The 21005-nt window shown below is 42.8% G+C and overlaps 1 protein-coding gene across 1 annotated transcript in view; it reads left to right on the top strand.

Moving 5' to 3' along the window:
• Positions 1-7838, top strand: part of LOC144767768 (killer cell lectin-like receptor subfamily B member 1B allele C) — a 150725-nt gene extending 142887 nt beyond the window's left edge. Inside the window, exon 7 of the mRNA XM_078651150.1 lies at positions 7715-7838. Within this exon, the coding sequence (XP_078507276.1) occupies positions 7715-7838 (124 nt within the window). The remainder of the gene's footprint in view (positions 1-7714) is intronic.
• The last annotated feature ends 13167 nt before the right edge of the window (positions 7839-21005 follow it).

Genomic DNA, 21005 nt, shown 5'->3' with positions numbered 1-21005 from the left:
GGCTTCAGTGAAGAACAACTTACAAAAATGTTGGGTTCCAATAGAAATGGCAACTCTATAACTGTAATCCCAAATGGGGGAGAAAAATGGAATCAACTAGTGAACCTAAAAAAGAAAATTATCCGTACCGAATTGCATGCTGAATTTATGGCACAATATGTGAGGGCTGGTACTATCCCGGTAGGGCTCCAGATACGTAATGAGCCGGGCCTCTTTGTCAATAATCAGAAATTTTTAGAAACCTGGACATTAATTTCCAACAGGTGTAGCAGGGATTGGATGCTCTTGATAATAGAAACAGCACAGAGCACCATCCTTATAGAAAAGAGGGAGATGGAAGAACTAGAAAAGGCATTAATTGACACTAATGTATTAGAAGATGCCAAGAAAAAGATAGAGGAAATAAATCAAGATATGAACGGATATTATGAATACTTAAACAATAAGAAAACCCAAAAGTTAAGAAAAGACATTACCAGGTTCAGTCAGGAGGTAATTTACCCCTTCCCCAAAAAGGACTACTATACAGAAAAGCCAGAACAGAATTGGGAAAGAGGGCCAAGGGTTAGATTCCAACAAAGACGACCCAAACGCATGAATTTCTCAGGCTCTTCTGACAGCAGTGGTGGGGAAGAGGATATGCCACAGAGAGAGGAAACCACTTGCACTCACCCAAACAGAGAGTATGATGATTTTTTAGACCAGCGCCCACAGAGACCCCAAAGGGGATTCTCAAACAGGGGAAGGGGCTCATACACAAGGAAACCCACTATGAGAGACCAGGACCAAGAATATTAAAACAACCAAGAACCTCAAGAATACAAGAGGACAAGGAACAAGGTCTACTGGAGATAGGGATTACCCCGATCATAAACCTATCACGTAGAAACCTGACAGATACTGAGGAGGAAGTTCTAAGGATGGGATTTAGTTTTGTCCCCACGGCGGGCATCAATAAATTCCAACTTGAGAAAGATCTGCGATCTTTTTTTTAGTAAAATAAGGTTACGTAGATTCTTCGAGAATAGGCCAGAGAGGGACCCCCTGTAGACTCAGGTTTGAGGGCTAAATCTACATTTACCCCAGGCTTAGGAATGGTTGATAAAAATATCGATATTTTTGAGAGTATGGTGAAAATGGAAATTGGAAAGATAGTGGAAACTAAACACCCCCAAAAACAGAATATCTCCAAAAGCCAGAGGGAAGCTCTGGACTCCCTCGCCCTTGATACCCATATAACTATCAAGCCAGCAGACAAAGGGGGGGGGGGAGTTGTCTTTAACACAGTGGACTGTGAAAAAAAGGCTATATCCCTTTTGCCAAATAAAGAACACTACACTTAGGTGACCCAGAGTAGAATGGACTCCTTAAAACGTGAAGTAGAGTCATTCCTGTCCACAGCTAAAACTAATGAAATTATCAGTGATGAGGAATTTAAATTTTTATATAATGAGAGCCCAAAAACACCTGCCTTTTACGGACTACCCAAAGTCCATAAGAGCATGGAGGACCCATCTTTAAGACAGATAGTGGCCTCCATTGATTCCTTATTAGAACCCCTCAGCAAGTATGCTGATAGGTATCTGAAACCATTAGTGCAACAACAGAAGTCCTATATAAAAGATACCTCCGATATGATAACCAGGGTTGAGGGTCTACCGTTTCAGGGAGACAGTGAGTATATGGTGACTCTAGATGTGGAGTCACTATATACAAACATACCGCAACACGATATAATAAAGGTTATTAGGACTCTACTAGAAGAAACAGAGATAGTTGGGGCGAATAAAGAATTCATAGTCCAGTGCGTGTCCATGGTATTATTGAATAATATTTTTCTCTTCAAAAAAGATCTGTACATTCAACGCAAAGGGACCAGCATGGGCGCAACTTGCGCACCGAGTCTGGCCTGTATCTACGTCAGCAAATTTGAGGAGAAACATGTGTATAATGAGATCAGCCCCTTTTATGAAAATATAAAAGATTGGGTAAGGTTTATAGATGATATTTCATTTGGTCAGGGCCTGAAGAACTTTTGAAGGAATTTTTAATTTGGATCAACCTTGGCGACAATAATCTTAAATTTACAGCCACATACAGTAACCAAAAGGTCAATTTTTTAGATATCAGTATAAAAAATGTAAACAATCAGTTAATGGTAGAATTATTTAAAAAGGAAACAGACCGTAACACTGTATTCCATTACAATAGTTACCACCCTAAAAGTCAGAAAGACAGTATACCTTTCGGAGAATTTCTCCGATTAAGAAAAAACTGCACTTCACTAGACGACTTCTACAGGCGTGCAGAAGTTACAAAACAAAAATTTAGGGATAGGGGTTACCCTAAAAAGTTAATTAGCCATTCATTAAAAAGGGCCCAGTACTACAATAGAGACAGTCTCCTGGAAAAGAAAGAGAAAAACACCTCCATGGACAAAATTGTCATGGTCAGTCAGTTCTCAGCTATAGCCAATCTAATCAAAAATGTGATAAATCACAATTGGAAAATCCTGAACGAGGGAACAGAGAGTAAGCTCCCTCGTCCCCTGTACGCATACAGAAAAAATAAGAACTTAAGTTCCACTTTAGTTCATACATACAGAGAGGACGTAGTAGAAACACAAAGAACAGTAACAGGAGACAAGGCAGTAGGGAACCACAGGTGCGGATCATGCAGCGTGTGCAATCAATGTTTAGTGACTAAGGAGGTCTGTCTTAATTCAGCCACACATAAGATTACCACCCTAAATAATTGTAGGAGTAAAAACCTAGTATACTTGATCCTATGCCCATGTGGCCAAGGATACATAGGAGAAACGGGTCGTGAACTTAGGGTTCGAATAGGAGAGCACAAATCTGCCATTAGATTAAAAAAGGAGAATGCACCTTTTATAGGTCATTGGCAAGAGAAAAAACATAGTGAGCTTGACATCAAATGGGTAATCCTAGAAAAGATCAGACGGCAGACCAGAATGGGCAACAGCACAAAGAGACGCAAACAACAAGAACAGTGTTTCATGATAAAGTTCAACACAATTAGAAATGGGTTAAATTCAAGAGAAGACTGGGACACTCTCATTTAAGGGAGCTGTTGAACAACTACATAATTGTTTAACCTTTCACAGAATCCGAATCAGTTAAGAAGACATTATTATAGTACCCCATATGAAGATCTCGGGTGTACAGTTAATAAGATCCCCCAACTCGGTAGGTTTCAAATGCCAAATGTGGAGTGTTTTAGACATGAAACAATATACGGGAAGATGAGCCTTTTTTTAAATAAAATAAAATCACTAAACTCAGAAGAATGGGGTGATTAAAAACGAAGACACCAACCATATATACACGGAAATGGGAGGTGATTCCGAACATTAACTATAAATATCGTAAACCTCACGGGTATGTGCGAGTAATGCTTAAGAGACATACCGCTCATGAACGTATGGAAACCGTAGGGGATGTCGAATATCAAATTTAAAAACTGTAAATTCCATGGGCATGCTGGTAAGTTACTTAGATGATATGGCACCCATCGAATAATTATGATCTGTTTGCCCACCAGTGATCACGGATATCACTTAATGCCATTAATTCTGTACATAACCTCTCAACTAGAAACAGATATACATAGCGTTAAGATGGCCGCCACGATATACAGGCAAAAGGAACGTTGTTCACGCATGCGCGAGTGTAGAAGCGCAACACGCACATCGCAGCTGCAAACAATAAGAAATGTGGGATATAAATAGAAGAGGGAAACGTCCGGAAAAAAACAACTATCGAGACGAGGTGTACCCGTGGGAATGAAGAACTTAGATACTAAGAGGTGAGCCTGGGTACGGGAAAGGTTCTGACGGTGATGCTACACACTCCGGGGGGAACTGTTACGTTCTAAAACCAGGGAGGGTGTGATTAGATATCCCCGTGATAAGACAACCGCGCCACTAGTGGGGGAGGTTTATGTGCCTCCTTGAGAGAGAAATGGCAAACATGAGGAGACCCGCTTTAAAACAGGTAGGGTGTGAATAGATATCCCCGTGATAATACAACCGCGCCACCATTGAGGTAGGCGTTTGTGCCTCACTGGGTTGGAAGAGAGAGAAACGGTAAACGTGAGGAGACCTCCATAAAACAAGTTAGAAAGAGGCAGACTAGATACCCCAGTAATGAGTTTACAGTATTAGCGTCGAGGAAGGCCTCCATAGTACTATGGGTTTTAAAGAGAGAGAAAAACGGCATAAATGGGAGAAAACTGATAAATAGCTGTAGAAACCATCGAGTTCTATAAATTTTTACCAAGACGCAAGTGGCGGTCCGAAAATAGTGAGAAACCACGGGGAAGAAGGTGTCTCCAATTATTCAAGGTAAGGTAGGGACGAGAATAAGGGGCTCGGTAAATAGAAGAAACATATGGGAGAATAAATATGACCACAATCCCTTTCTTTATACTTCAAATAAGAACCTATATGAAAAATTAGAAATTGGAGCAAATCGAAACATTTTAACTAGTAGCTGGTAGAAGTGAAAGACTGAAGATCTGCCCTACTCTCTCCTTTGTTGCTTTATCCCTTTATTAGTTTCTACCATACATCGAATTAATAAGATGATCTGGCAATGGAATGTGAGAACTTTTAAATATAAAAGAACTATACCACAGAGCCTAGAGGTCAGTAAATATATACGCAACTGGCATGAGATGCGTATGAATGGTGGTTACCTTTTATAAACTAATGAAGGGACTAGATACCATGAATCTGAAAATGTAACAGAACAAACGAGTGAGAGAATTCCAAACTGGTCACCCAATTATACTACAACAGAGGGACTAGATAAAAGGATATCGTTAACAAAATGTAATGGAAGAAAATCGTAATGATAATTTAAATGCCAGGTTATAGGGACATAACTTGTACACTGAAACCTCTGAGGAAAAATATGATTGATTGTTATATTCAGATCTGTTAGGTCACATTATGATGCTGATATTTAATCATAAATACATACTCATTGATGCTTTTCTAACATACAGAAAGGAAATGGTCGTTCGAACTTGATGACCCCTTACAAAAATACTGTCCTGATGAAGGTGTGACCATATCTACGGGCTACAACACCGAAACGCGTCGACGCATTTTTCTGTACTGAATTCATTAAAACCTGGGGGATCCTAGAGATATAACATCGAAAAATACTGGAAATCCCCATGTAATTATATTAAGGTTATTGAATCAATTAATCTGTAGCAATATCAAGTGCTCTATTGAAATAAGGGGGTTATGCTGTATGTTCTTTTACTGTTGACTGATAATATACTGTGTGGTTACCTTTGTGGATTGAGATTTATGTACTTCGCTTTCCATTTTTTATGTTAAAAAAATTGTTTTATGTCCTATATACATGCATTGTCGTTCTTTTTAATATGTTATACATTAGTATTTGTATTATGCTTGGTTTTTAAATAGTAAATTTGTTTACACTATGAGATGGTTTTAATCTGATGTTGTCAGTAGTTTTCAATAGAATTCTTACTGATTTTTGAATGAGTATAAGTTTTAATAAAAATAGATTGTAAACGTTATATTCTAGTCAGTGACCAGTGATTTAGACGAGTTACTCAGTGTGTGTGGCACTCTGGCAGTGGCTCTCTTGTCTACGAACTTTTCCAGGGATAGTAGCCCTTTGACTTTCAACACAACAAAACATAGCATAGCAAAACAAAACAAAACATTTAGGGGCAGATGTATCAACCGTTTTGCGACTCGCAAAGGCCGGAATTTCGCTGAATTTCGGCCTTTAAGGAATCGCAAATTTTGCGATTCCTTAAATGCTATGTATGAAGCATTTTTCCTTAGCGAATTTTGGTTAAGGAATCGTAAATTACCACCAACTTGTAGTTGATGATAATTTGCGGAAGTCCTCAACAAATGCACAATTTTGCATTTTTTAAGGTGGCATGTGACGCGCACACATGCCCATGGGGCATGTATGTGCGCCATATGCACACATATGTACATTTCAGGGGTGCAGCAGGGTGTCTTTAAGACACCCCTGCACCCTTGAAATAATTCTCAAAATGCGATTAGCAAATTGCGAATTCGCAATTTGAGAATTAGTTCAAAATCATTCCTATGGGCCTCCTGGCCCATAGGAATGCATGGGAAATTATTCCTTATTTGCGAATTTGCAAAATGCGAATTCGCAAATAAGGAAGTGTAAGGAATCGCAAAAAAATAGCGAATTTTTTTCATACATTCCATTTTGCGATTTCTAAATAGCGATTCCTTAAAAATCGCTATTTAGGAATCGCAAAATTGAATCTTGATACATCTGCCCCATAATAGCATAGCAAAACATAGCATAGCATACACAACAAAACATAGCATAGCATAGCAAAACAAAACATAGCATAGCAAAACAAAGCATAGCATAATAAAACACAACACAACAAAACATAGCATAGCATAACAAAACATAGCATAGCATAACAAAGCATAGCATAACAAAGCATAGCATAGCATAACAAATCAAAGCATAGGATAGCAAAACATAGCATAACAAATCAAAACATATGATAACAAAACATCGCATACAGCATCACTCAGCACCACCAAAGCATCACCCAGGGGAACCACAACATCACTATGCGCTACCAAAGCATCACTAAACACCACAGCATCACTCGTTCGCCACCACAACATCACTCAGTGCCAACACTGAATTCAATCTGTGCAGCCATTCAACAACAGCTGGTTCAAATATGTTCTCTCAATGTTTCAAGCTTGATTACAAATGTCACAAAAAGATGTTATTATTTCACTTCTGTTCTTGGATTTTCATCACAATAAAATACACTGAACATAATCTTCACAAAAGTTATTTACAAAAATTTAAGCTATTGCCATTATAAATTACAATAACTTTTATTTAAGTATTAATTATTTTAAAAAAAAGCCCAATTGTTATTTGTAATATCAATACATGTAAGTCACGTAAATACAACACATATTGCATTACAAATGCTATAGGTGTCACATTTGCAAAAGTTATAACTATTGGCATTGTAAATCACAAAGCTATTAATTTCGATATTTTCAAAACCAACACATAAATAAAAAAGTGTCATTTACAATACCAATAGCTCAAACTTTCCTATCGCGAGACCTCTTGCATTGCAAATGCTTGTTTTATTAAGCCCCCGACACCCACCTCGTGACCCCCACCCCGTGCGACCTCCTTCACCCCCTACCCGCGAGTCATGCCGGGCGCGACTGGAAGTTCAGCCATGCGAAGGTCGCAAATGTGCTGGTGAAAGTCACTGCGGCAGGAAGTGTAATCTTGCACTGCTGAACATCAAATACCGGCCTTCACATGGAACTTCCAGGTGCCAGGATTGGCAAATCCGGCCTTGGTTTTTGGGATTTTCCCTCAGTTTCGAACATTGTAAACTTTACATGTCGCAGTCGCGAGACAGGGGACAAGCATCTCTCCCGACCTGTGTTCACCTGTCATGTGTTTGAAGTGAGTGGCAGACACTGTAGCAAGCTTTGCACGGCTGGCCATGACATCGAGGATAATGGTTCTCAGGTTGACCCTTTGAGGAGCTTTTAAACCACTTTTCTATTTAAGTTACAAGATGTAATTTAGCTTGCAGAGCGTGATTTACAAAAAAAATGACCATTCTTGGCCTGACTCTGTCTTCTTTTCCTTCACAGGTTCCAGGTCACCGGCATCAATGAGGAAGGAAGCTGTGCGGCCACGAAGAAGACATCAACCTATTCTGAAAGCTGCCTCATAGAGGCAAACTGGATCTGTGAGAAGGACGCAAAGAGACCTTAGACTCTGGAGACTGTCTTCTGTGGGAGCGGCAACAAAGCGGCCTGACTGACAAGTGGAGATAGCAGCCAGTTCAGCAAAGCTTCTCTGTATTCATCCAAGGGGCAGTCAACAATGCAGCAGAGTTGTTTGTTTCTTACTTTATATGCAACCTCGCATACTCCTGAGGCGGAAAGCCGGGAGCGGACCTATTTTTAAAATTGTATCACTTGTGTCACGTTATACTAGAATTGTATTTTAAAACTTGCACTTACCCCATGGCATCACCAGAATTTGGCAGAGAATCGCCTGCACAGCGGAAATAGCGCTGTAGCGAACACCAGGCAAACAATCCTATCCAGCCGCCATTGACGGCGAGGAACGAGGCCACGCCTACCCTTAGGCCACGCCCACTCGCCCACCTGGTATAAAACGCGGAACTCTAACGCGCCACACCAGACAACCTCGCATACTCCTGAGGCGGAAAGCCGGGAGCGGACCTATTTTTAAAATTGTATCACTTGTGTCACGTTATACTAGAATTGTATTTTAAAACTTGCACTTACCCCCTGGCATCACCAGAATTTGGCAGAGAATCGCCTGCACAGCGGAATTAGCGCTGTAGCGAACACCAGGCAAACAATCCTATCCAGCCGCCATTGACGGCGAGGAACGAGGCCACGCCTACCCTTAGGCCACGCCCACTCGCCCACCTGGTATAAAACGCGGAACTCTAACGCGCCACACCAGACAACCTCGCATACTCCTGAGGCGGAAAGCCGGGAGCGGACCTATTTTTAAAATTGTATCACTTGTGTCACGTTATACTAGAATTGTATTTTAAAACTTGCACTTACCCCCTGGCATCACCAGAATTTGGCAGAGAATCGCCTGCACAGCGGAATTAGCGCTGTAGCGAACACCAGGCAAACAATCCTATCCAGCCGCCATTGACGGCGAGGAACGAGGCCACGCCTACCCTTAGGCCACGCCCACACGCCCCTTTCTCACCCCCAAAGGGATGTGCAATCACCGGACGCGCAGCGGACGGGCGCAGCGGGCGCGCCGTCAGCGCGCCGAAGGCCCGCCAAAGGCAAGCCCGTCTGGGCCCGTCCGGGCCCAGACGGCCTCAGGCCTAGACACTATGCCCAACTCGCAAAAGCGTATATTCTACTCCCAAGATACACTCCGAGCCTGGAACACTAACAAACATCCCCAGTGTAAATTCATCCTCAAGGAAGACACCCCCTTTACAGGATGTATTCTTTGTAACGCAACAGAGGAAACAGAACGCGGCCAAGCGCTGCGACTCGGCCTTCTGAACTGCAGGTCCCTGGTAAAACACGCTCACGAAATACACATCCTCGCCCAAAACTCTACGCTAGACGTACTGTTTCTGACCGAGACATGGTTGACCCCTAACAGTGATTTCGATATGGTCAATGCAGTCCCACCAGGTTATCAAATCCGCTGCCTGAACAGACCGGTCGGCAGAGGTGGCGGCTTAGCCATACTCTACAAAGACCATCTTAACTGTAGAATAGAATGCGGTACTGTCAAAGACTGCGAAAACTGTAATTTTACCTTCCAGATCTCGCCAACTATCTCACTATCGGGACTATTAGTGTACCGACCGCCAGGTCCGCTAGGAGATTTTTCCTGCACCCTGATGGATCACATTCTACTTAAAACAATTACAGCTTCCAACTTCCTCCTCCTAGGAGACTTTAACCTGCATTTCCTAGACCCCACGGATAATATCGCTGCTAACCTACTAGCTGACCTTACATCAGCCGACCTCCACCTCCTGAACTCAAAAGCCACCCACCAGAAAGGCCAGCTTTTAGACCCGGTTTTTTCTAATATCAGGAACCTCATAACCCAAGACCCTACCCCCTTCCCATGGACAGACCATCTGCTGGTCCCTATGCACTGGCTTCTCCAGACCACCCCTGCACGTAAACAGAAATCCTGGATACAAGGTAGACGGTGGCATAAGCTCATTCCAGAGGAATGGGAAGGGAAGTTACTGGAATCCGCTGGACCTTTCTCCGCGGACCCTAACACAGCTGACAGAGAATTTAACGGATGGCTCTCCCACCCCCTGGACAGCCTTGCCCCACTAACCAGCACCCTGAAACACGTCAAAAAGATCAACCCTGCCCCATGGTACACACCCTCCCTTAATGTTTTGAGGAAAGAGTGCAAAAGGACAGAACGCACTTGGAGGAAAAACAAGTCGGGGACGGAGAAAGACGCTTATCAATCATCTATGAAAGCGTACAAACAAGCTCTCCACAACGCGAAAAGCGCTTTCTACGAGGAAAAAATAAAAACTTCCTCCTGCTCAGCTAAGGAGACCTTCTCCATCCTTAAAAAGCTCCTCCATGTCCCGGACCCTCCGCAGAAATCCATGGACCCCAAAGCAGCAAAAGAAAAATGCGTCAATCTAGCGACCTTTTTTGACGAAAAAATTAAAAAAATCCTTGCCTCCCTCCCTGCCGCTAAACCCGACACCTCAGATAAAGTTAAGGACTTACCTCCCGCACTATGGAATCCCCCCGGGAAACCCGATATGCCTTATCTAGCGTCGTTCGGCCCAGTCACTACTGAGGAAGTGGCAGCAACATTTGCATCAACTAAGAGTGGCGCCCCCAGTGACCCAGTTCCCATACGGTACGTTAAAGATATCACTCGGACCATAGTGCCCCAGTTGACTGCCCTCATTAACATCTCCTTAGCCCAAGGAGAAGTCCCTTTGAGCTGGAAGGAAGCAGTCGTAAAAGGGCTTCTCAAGAAACCATCGCTTGACCCGGCTGACTTATCTAATTACAGACCAATTTCTCTCCTTCCCTGGATAGGTAAGGTCGCCGAGAAACTAGCGAATAAAAAACTGTCACACTTCCTAGAATCAAACCATCTCCTCAAAAATTCACAGACAGGCTTTAGACCAGGTCAGGGCACTGCCACCGCTCTCCTCGCAGCAGTAGAGAAGACCAGAGAAATCATCGATGCAGGAGGATCAGTGGCAGTGGTCCTCCTAGACCTGAGTGCGGCCTTCGACACCGTCAGCCACCAGGTCCTAACCCAATGCCTAGAGGACATCGGTGTGAAAGACACAGTGCTGAAATGGCTCACGTCCTTTCTTTCCCAACGCTCCTTCCAAGTCTGGGAAGGTGAAAGTCGTTCCCCCTCCATCCCCCTTCGGTGTGGTGTGCCACAGGGCTCATCACTAAGCCCCACGTTGTTTAACGTGTATATGGCCCCACTGGAGGAGTTGGTCTCACCATTTGGAGTCACCATCGTCAGCTATGCTGACGACACTCAGCTGGTGGTGACGCTCTCCCACCCCAAGCTACAACCTTCCAATCTCCATGATTGCCTCTCCAACATCCATCAATGGATGAGTGACTCGGCCCTAAAATTAAATGGGTCAAAAACGGAGATCTTACTCCTAGGGCAAAAAACCATGAATCTCCCCCCAAACATCTGGCCCGCCTGTATGGGTGAACCCCCTGCCCCCAAGACTGAAGTTAAGAGTCTGGGAGTATGGTTAGAGACAGATCTCACCTTCAGAACACAGGCAAGGAAAACGGCTGGCATCTGCTATGGCCTACTCAGATCATGCAGAAAGGTGCTCCCCCTACTCCCATTCCAGTCCAGATTACTGCTGATCCAAGGCCTAGTTTTGTCCAGGCTGGACTATAGCAACGCCATTTACTTGGGAGCACCGGAATCCACCCTCCAAACATTGCAAAAAACCCAGAATGCCGCAGCCCGACTACTCACGAATACTCCAGCCAGAACGTCAGCCAAACCTGCACTGAGTAAACTACACTGGCTCCCGATTAGGGAAAGAATAACATTCAAGGCCCTCTGTCTGGCCCACAAGGCACTGCACAACGTAGGCCCGCCTATCCTCAACACCTGGATTACACCCTATAGACCTACGAGAGCGCTTCGGTCAGAACATGGAAACCTTATCATGATTCCTAGGGTGAAGAAGGCCCGTGCAGGTGGCCGCCGCTTCTCAGTCAACACAGCAAAAAAATGGAACGCACTCCCCCCGACTCTCAGATTGGAACCAAACCTCTTCGATTCAGGAAGTCCCTTAAAACCCTACTCTTCCCTTAATGTGGCCGACATCCTTCCCCCTTCAACCTTTAGGAGCTTGAGGTTCAGCGCTGGGATACTCTCGGGTGACTACGCGCTCTATAAAAACTTAAATAAAAATAAATAAAATATGCAGTGTTCCCTTCTTTTAAAAGAGAGATAATTCATTCATTAAAGACGTCTGAAGACCAACACTCCACACCATGCACTTGTATCTAAACACAGTGAACCATGCAGGATCATACCCCCTCCCTCCTCTCAGGACGCGCCTCTGAGCGGGTCTCCTCTCTCGATCCATCGCTCACTGTTTGTTGAATCACAAGGATTCACTTCTCTTGGCTGGAGGCGCCGAGAACGGTCACAATAGGAATCTTAGGGCCTGATTTAGATCTCACAAAGATGACAGATATCCCGTCCTCCGAAATATAAATCTCATAGGATATATTATAGCCTTATAGCCCGCCGTAGAGGGCTATACCGGCTATTAAAGGCCCTCTCCAGCGTTAAAGGCCCCGAGCCGAAGGCGAGGGCCTTTAACAAGGGAGAGGGACTTTAATAGCCGGTATAGCCCAGCTACGAAGGGCTATAAGGCTATTAGAACATTCTGCCACTAGAGGGCAGAATGTTCTAACAAAAAAGAGCAAAGCCTTATGGGAGCGTGAGGGGATTGGAATCCCCTCAGGCTCCCTGAAGCCTTTGTTCACAGCCAGAGCTGTGAACAAAGAAACATTGGAATGTTGGAGCTCCAGGCTTCTACCAGCCATTATAAGCCCGGAGCACTCCATTGTTTTCAATGGAGCTCCCAACATTCCAATGTTCTAATTGGATTTATATTTCAGGGGACGATAACTGTTGTGACAGAGTAACCCATCCGCCAAGATCTAAATCAGCCCTCAGTCATCTCAAAAGAACTGAATGTTCTCCTTCAAGTAGAGTCAGGCAGCAGGCAGTTTTGAAAAGTTTGGAGCTGGCTTTTTTCATTTACATCCTGTGAGGTTCTTGGTTACATCTTCTCAGGGCAATGCAACGTCAGGCGATGAAACACATCTAGCAGCGGATAGGCCACGAGGATGTCTTCTCGGTTCCTGAGTGGATGAGGGGTACTGAGGAAAAACTATTATCATTAAAGAGACTGAAAAAAATTCCACGTAGGAAAAGGAGTGGTTTTAAGTGGCTTCCATCGCCTGGGGGAGATCTCAGTTGGGACTGACTTTCTAACTGAAGTCTCCTTGAATGAGTAGATGGTGAGAGAGAACATTTCTACCTGCTCTGTGGTAATATCTACCTCTCTAGAGTGTTCAGGATGAAATAGAGTAATTGTTCTGGAGAGCTTTCAGTATAATGCAGAATGTTCTACTTTGCTTACATGACAAGAATAACATTTCCTAGGGGTATAAAAAGTGATGAGAAAGTTAAAATGTGACCGACTCCTTGTTCAGCCATTGCTGTCTAAGACGAGATCTCAGAGCTTCCTTTCACTCAGCAGCCTTGAAGCGGAGGTACCTTGAAGCCGCACAGTTCTGAGCATATTCTTCAAGCTGCGGGGAAGCCTCAAACACAGGCTACAGACCATGAAAACTTGTCAGTAACAGATTAATTTACATATGTCTTAAACTAAAACATGCAAAAAAAGAACAGCAAATGCAATCTAAAGTTACAGGATCACCCATAAAGTAGGTGTGTAATTACCGCAGGGCGACTATAACTGGATTGGGCAATAAGCCCACTTGTCCTAACATTATTACAGGCCTGCTTAATAACTTCTCAGATATAGCAGTATAATGCTTCAGGTGGCGGTTAGACCGTGACGTACCCTGGCACCTTTGGAATTCAAAGTCTGTGTAGATTCTCAAGGAGTTGGCACATCATGTCCCCCCCAGGCCTCGCTTTGCACCCCACAAAGTACTTGTAACTTAATATCCCCTGCCCCCGATTTGGCCAGTAATATTTGGTTTTCTGGTTATGTTGACCATAAATATTTCAAAGAACTGACAACTAATGAACAGAAAGGTAATGTAATATTCCTACGCTCTTACAATATTATGATTAGACCCGTTTAGAATAAAACTCCGTGTGTGGAACAAGCGGGCGATAATTCATAGATATCTTGATCATGGCCAACTCCACAACCAAGTCTATGCATGGCAGGGTGCAGTCTGTTGAGAACATCTTTTGTCTCATACATATGGTGATACAGACTTGTCTTCCATCACCCGGCTGCCATGGAAACAGTTATAAAGGTGGAGTTAATCTTGAACACTCCTCACCTGACCCTTGGTTCAGATACTTGATATATTCTCTTGGTGCTGCAGGTGCCTCCTAGTGCAATCCTGTGATACCTTCATGAAAGCATCACCTCTTCCTGAAAGATACTAGCTGAATGGGGGCTGCTTAGTAGATTCTGTTGAGGACAACCTCCCTTATCAAGCAGTTGGAAACATGAAATACCAAATGAAATGAGCACATATCCCCAGTCCTAAAATCTCTTAAGTGGTGGAATTCTGTTAAAGATTGTTATTCTGGTGCACAAAGCTCTGCATCTCAATATTTCCAGATAACTAGTGCAAAAGCTTGCATTATCATGTGGTGGTAGAGCCTCAAGAGGCGCTAACACTTTCCTCCTGAAACCACTCATCCTTAGCAAAAAGTGAACTTGTCACCGAGCCTTCTCCAGTGCGGTCCCAAAGATATGGAACTCTCTTCCAACAAATACGCAGAATCTCCTCAATGGCTGCTTTCAAACTGGAAGCCAAAAGAGTCCTAATGAATACATTTTTACCATAATTGAGCTAGGTTTCTCCTGCTCGAAGCCAGTGATCCTACATTCACTGTACAAACATTTGATGCTGTTCTTCCTTACCGCATACTGTGCCTTCCTGCGTAGCCTGCTATATACCTGTTTATTGTATTACTCATCCTGTCTTATCTGCCTTGTAATTATGTGATTATTCCTTGTTTTTTTGGGGGGGAGGGAGGGGTTGTGGTTTTTTTTGTATTCTTACTCAATGACGTCATTGCTCTTATGTCCTTCCTTCAATCCTTTTTATAAAGCGCTCTGATATCCTTCGGGATCTTGTTCGCGCTATATAAAACTTTATAAACAAATAAATAAATAAACATTGTGGTTCTGCTGTGTCACAATTATGTCTGTGTAACAGAACCTCAGTTGCAGCCTTCAATTACTTCATCATTTAACTTTAAATTCTGTGCCAAGTTAAGATCCACACTCCTTACACCCATAGTGGTGCCCACTTGGATCCATCAAGGGAGACCGACATTCCTGTTTTTGCAATTTGCTGAAGATTGTTTTACCATTTTTGCAATTGTTTTCATAAGCCTTACGAGTAAGAGGCAAGATGCTCTGCAGGATACATTTATTATTATGTTGGAGTGAGTAGGGCCACATGCTCAAGAATGTTGTCTCTTTTTATTAAAATATATCAGTTAATATGTGCATTGATGTATTGATTTTATTTTACAATTGCCTTGTTTTCGTGTAATTGTCAAATAAATATATTATGACCATTACTATCACTTACCAGTGCACAGAGTTCTTCTGAATGTGGCCGGACTCTCTTCACCTCTACCAGGCAAATGCCCAAACAACAGGGTTACATTTAATAAATGAATCCGGGTTGGGGGCGTCAGAATGCAGTATGACATGTGGTGTTGGAGTTTCCACACTTGCTTACTACATAGTTTTAAGTTTTCAAGCCAATTTTTCCCTTTCTACGTTCTCCGGGTTTTCCAATTGAATCTGCATTGTGAAAGCAACTGATTAGCGCGGTAAATCTGCATTAGTTACAATCCGAATTGGGCAGTTCCCTGATCCTGATTCTCAGACTCGGGAGAACCAGGCCCTCTGCCCACAGAGCGACTTGAGAATGCCGAAGATCCGCAAATACATCATTGTAGGGAAAGAAGAGTGGGTGTGTGTCCGAATACTGGCAACTGAATATTTGTCCTGAAAAAATAATGGGGCATTTTATCAAGACAGGCGATAAAATGATCGCCGTTTTAGCGGCAGAAAACTGCCGCTAAAGCGATGATAATTAGCTGGATTGGCTCTATGGAATTCCAATTGAAGCCCAGGTTAAATGTGAAGGACATCTAACATGAGCTTCAATTATAATTCCATAGAGCATATTATCAAGCCCATTATCGTCGCTTTAGCCGCAGTTTTCTGCCGCTAAAGCGGCAATACTTTTATCGCATTTCTTAATAATATGCCCCATTGTTCCCAGAATATCGACAACCACAATATCATGAAGGTAAGTCTATATAAGTAAGTATGCATTTACTTCTCTGAACTTTAGATCAATACATCGTGAATATACATATATAATCAAGTGCGTATTACGTCTTGTGTGAAGTGCGCATGCGCAGTTCACGCAAGGCGTAATACAAAGGCGGATACAAGGACAACTTAAAGCAGACACTGTGGCAAGGAGCAGAGCGGTCCGCAGAAGAGAAGGTAAGTGTTTTTTTTATTATTTTAAATTTTTTGTGGGCCTGGGGCGTAGCGGAGCGTATTTACACTGAGTTTTTTTAAAACTCCGTGGAACTACGCAGAGCACCACTCCGCATACTCTGCACAAGCTTAAAAAATGCTTCTGAAATATAAACATCGGAAATAATTAGCAAAATATTACAGCTATTCAATGTTCGTTGCTCACACTCCAAAACTAAAATAAACAACTCTTCAGAATGATTGAGGATTTAGTGGTGCCTCAGACCAATCAGACTCAGGGTACTCCTTCCCAAGGTCCCTGTGACACTACTCTATCTTCCGTTTTTATCACAAAGACAGATATGAGTATCACAGATAGGGGAAGACTCCTCTTTCTTTCTTCAATACCTTCCTAGGAAATGATCTTACTCCATCAGAAGGTTTCATCCTTTGTGGTAGGCACAGTCATCACCAGCGCCAGACCCTCTGGCTCTCTGTCAGAGTTCTACCCCACAGAGATTATAAGTCAGATTTACCTCTATTGGCTGACAATCTGGTTACTCAATTTCATTCCTTTACTCAAGGAACTGTACCAGATGTGTATAAATCTGCAATGACCAAAGCCTTGTTCAAAAGTCCACCCTTCCCAAGAACGTCCAGCCTATCGCTTTGCTATAACAATGTGTTGAATTTAATATACTACTCAAGCCAGCACTGGCTGTTTTCAGAGTAGGTGCCATCTACCAAAAGTGCCTGTGAGGTGTAACAGGCATGTGTGTCTGTTTTTTGGGCCTCCACGGATCTTAGTATTAAAGAAGGGACTACAGACCCTTCTGTAATAGACATCGCTCCAACACACATGCAGCCCAATCTCATGGGATGTTCCTTCATTTGCATGGGGGTATTGCCTCAGCACCTCTGCTATATGCAAAGAATCGGAGAGACGGGAGCGTTTTCACAAGAAGATCTTTTTCAATACTCCAGAATGCACATGTGAATCAGATGCACGCACTTTAAATAAGCCTGGATATACGAGTAAAGAAAAAAGACAAAAGAAACAAACAGACGCCATATAGCGATACCCAAGAGCTATACCGATAATGAACCTCCACCAAGAGTATCCTGTCAGAAAAGTCAATTGAACACTGTCCTACCTCATATCTACCTCACACTGACGAAGACCTTTTTTTAAAGTGATGGTCTAGTATCCACAAGGTCGAAACGTGTTTGCATCATTTATAGTGGATCAGAATTGAAAAAACAAACAAGGGACACTGTGTGACTCAGTTCAGTTCAGTTCAGTTCAAAAGCTTTATTCGGTTTGTAAAACAGACCATACAAGCGGAACACACATAAATGGCATATAAACTAACACAACAAAGTGACAAAAAAGGCATCAAGAACACGAGAGTTAAAAGTGATCAGGAGGAAGTCATGACATATATAATGGGATGGGGATACTTAAAAAGCATGGTTAGAGCAATATGGGGATTCAGCAGTACAAAGACATAGATTAAAAGGGGCCAAATTCATTTATAATACATGATATGTTCTTAAAACATTCAATATATGGCACAAGAATTAGTAGATATACTAGCGAAGCTAGATTAATGTACAGGCAGGAAACCAAAGTAAGGGAAGCGAGACGCAATCCAGAGTGTCATAACTATGGTTATCCTGGCAGCTGTCCATGAATAAAATGTACAGACAGGAAGCCACGGTAAAAGCGAAACACTATCTCAATTATCAAGAACCATGGCTCTCCTGGCAGCTGTACATTTTAATATAAATGTGGCAACAAAGAAGCAGATATTCATGTCTTCTAGGGAACTAAGTAGCCGTAATGCATTCCTCGTTGAACGAACCTTATGATTTAAAAAGATGGGCTTCAAATATATCACCCTGAGGAAATGGTAAAATTTACAAAACATTAAGAAATGACAGCAGCTTTGGCGGGAGGCATTGTCACAAGGGCATGCTAAATCCGATCTACAGTTCATCATAGGAAATGCAACAAGATGATGAACGATACCCAGTCGTAAGCGTGTCAGGACAAACCGGTGAGATTTCGGGTGACACCCAAGAGATAAGGTTGTAAGCCATCAAAAAGATTAAAATCCTGGTAAGACATCACAGTTTGCAACTTTCCTGACACCTTTGCTCGGCCTTCTTTCTTGTAGTTCAAAAACCTTTGTTTGATGTCTTTTTTTGGAATCGAAACCGCAGAAACAGGGTCAAGAAAAATGTCAAGCTGAAACAGAAGATAGAACCAATAGTGAATGTACTTAAGCCAGGTGATACGTGTAGAATAATCCAGCCTGAGACAGTCAAAAATAATCTCCTGGGTGAATTGGGTTTCGGACTTGGACCAAATTGAGCGCCAAAGCAGCAAGGGGCGCAGTGCAGCTAGATCCGAAATGAAGTCGATACTCACTTCTTCATGAATCAAGTCCACAGATGCAGAGGGTGGTACACATAACAATTTTCTGAGAAACTTATTTTCATCTTTCTGCACAATAGGACCAAAGCAATGCCCCCAGACTCCGGCACCATACAATATTGAGGGCACGCATTTTACATTATAGATATTCATCATGTCTTTAATGCTCCTCACCCCGAGTTTGGATGAAAATCTAAAGATACTATTAGATGATCTCTTTGTTTTTAAACTAATATTTTCAAACTCGGGGTTCCATGACCCACTATTGGCGAAAGTGATGCCTAGGTAGCAAAAGGTTTTTACTTGAACCATCCTGGCCTTGTCAATAAAAAAGCTGGAATGAATTTTCTTGGCTTTAGGCCCACAGGACATTACAAACGTTTTGGTTTTATTTACTAATAGCTTCCTGTTTGCAATAAACATCATAAAACTGTCAATGAGGCGTTGTAGGCCAATCTGCGTGCGGGACAATAACACAGCGTCATCCGCATATAATAAGATTGGCACAGGTTTACCTCCAATCAAGGGTGCATCAGCTGGGGTCTGCCTCAGTATAGAATCAATTTGATTAATAAAAAGGGAAAATAAAAGGGGGGCCAGAACACAACCCTGGCGAATGCCTCGTGAGACCTTGAAAAGGGAGGTACATTCGCCAAGGGAACCGTAACGCACCTTACATGACAGTCTCTCATATAACCTTGCCAGGAAATGTACAATTTCTTTTGGGGCTCCTGACTCTAGTAGGACCTGCCATAATATACTGTGGTCGACCAGATCGAACGCGCTACTCAGGTCAGCTAAACATAAAAACAAACTTCCCTCTTTGACTTCCGTGTATTTGTTAATTAATAAGTCTAAATTTACACACTGTTCAAGCAACCCCATACCTATTCTGAACCCGTATTGAACCTTCTTTAAAATGTCGTTATCATTTGCCCAGGTTTCTAACCTCATTAATATAATTCGTCTCATTACCTGAACAGAGGCGTCCAGTAAGGAGATGGGGCGATAATTGCCTGCCTCTGATTTACTGCCCTTTTTAAATATAGGAATTATGACTGATTGGCCCCATGATGGAGGTGGGCTACCCTCTGCAGCAGCATTGAAGACCCTCACTAAAATGGGTGCCCACAAATTCATTTCTGCTTTAAGGAGGTCTATAGGTACCCCATCGGGACCAGGGGCCTTCCCTCCTTTGCTGTCAGACAATCCTACATAGACCTCCTCCAATGTAATGCCTAGTGGTAGGGGCAACCAGGCTGAAACCTCCTGGGCGGGAATTTCTAGTGACTTCCCTTCCGGGTTAAAAATATCAGAAAAATGTTTAATCCATGTGTGGCTGGCTACATAAGAAGTGAGTTCTGGGATCCCCTCAGTGTTTAAAAAAGGACTGTTTATGGTCTCCCAATAAAGTTTGCTGTTATGGGTTTCCGCGGCTTGCTTAAGGTTATCCCAGGCTTCTTCTTGTTCACTGTGTGACTCAGTGTGTGACTCAGTGGGTAGTGCCAGATTATGTAGGCTCACCCTAATAAATCCCATAACCATTTCTGACCCCTAATAGGACCCCAAACATATAAAGTGCCTAGAAGGAAACAGTTCGGGTCAGGCAATAAAATAGTAGGACTCTTAAGAATCCTGAGGAACACATTTTGTTATTGATCATTTGATTGTTTTTGTGTATGTATTTAGATTGTGTACAAATTCGTCAATAATTGTTTATCAGATCCAGTAAAGTCTATGTTTGTATATACGTTGTGCATAATTGTGACATGAAACACTGTTGAGATCACTATATATTAGAAGCCGGGTTACCTAAGTTTTCAGAAAGCTTTGTCAAAGTAAAAGAAGTGAAAAGCTCAATCACAGAGTCAATAAAAGAGACATCTGTGTTTAAAATAAATTGCCTGATTCATGGTATCAGAGGTAAACCTTTTGTTAAAGTATTACAGATGTGGGCACAAAGGCAAAGAGGCCATCAGGAAGCGCACAGACTGTGTAACACATAGAGGTGGCACACCATCAAAAGGCCCCCCAAAGGTGCTCCTTAGAAGCAGCAAAAAGGGTCCTATTCATGCCCCAAGACACGCCCCCCCCTTTAGATGGGAGTAATCACTCACTCCACCCATCCGCAGAGGGCTCTCTGCCCCTCCTTCTTATGTATGATGGGTTGCCACCTGCACAGCGAAGG

The sequence above is a fragment of the Lissotriton helveticus genome, chromosome 7 (assembly GCF_964261635.1).
Source record: "Lissotriton helveticus chromosome 7, aLisHel1.1, whole genome shotgun sequence".
NCBI classification, from domain to species: Eukaryota; Metazoa; Chordata; class Amphibia; order Caudata; family Salamandridae; genus Lissotriton; species Lissotriton helveticus.
The sequence above is the reverse complement of the archived record's forward strand: the minus strand, read 5'-3'. Positions and strand labels throughout refer to the sequence as shown.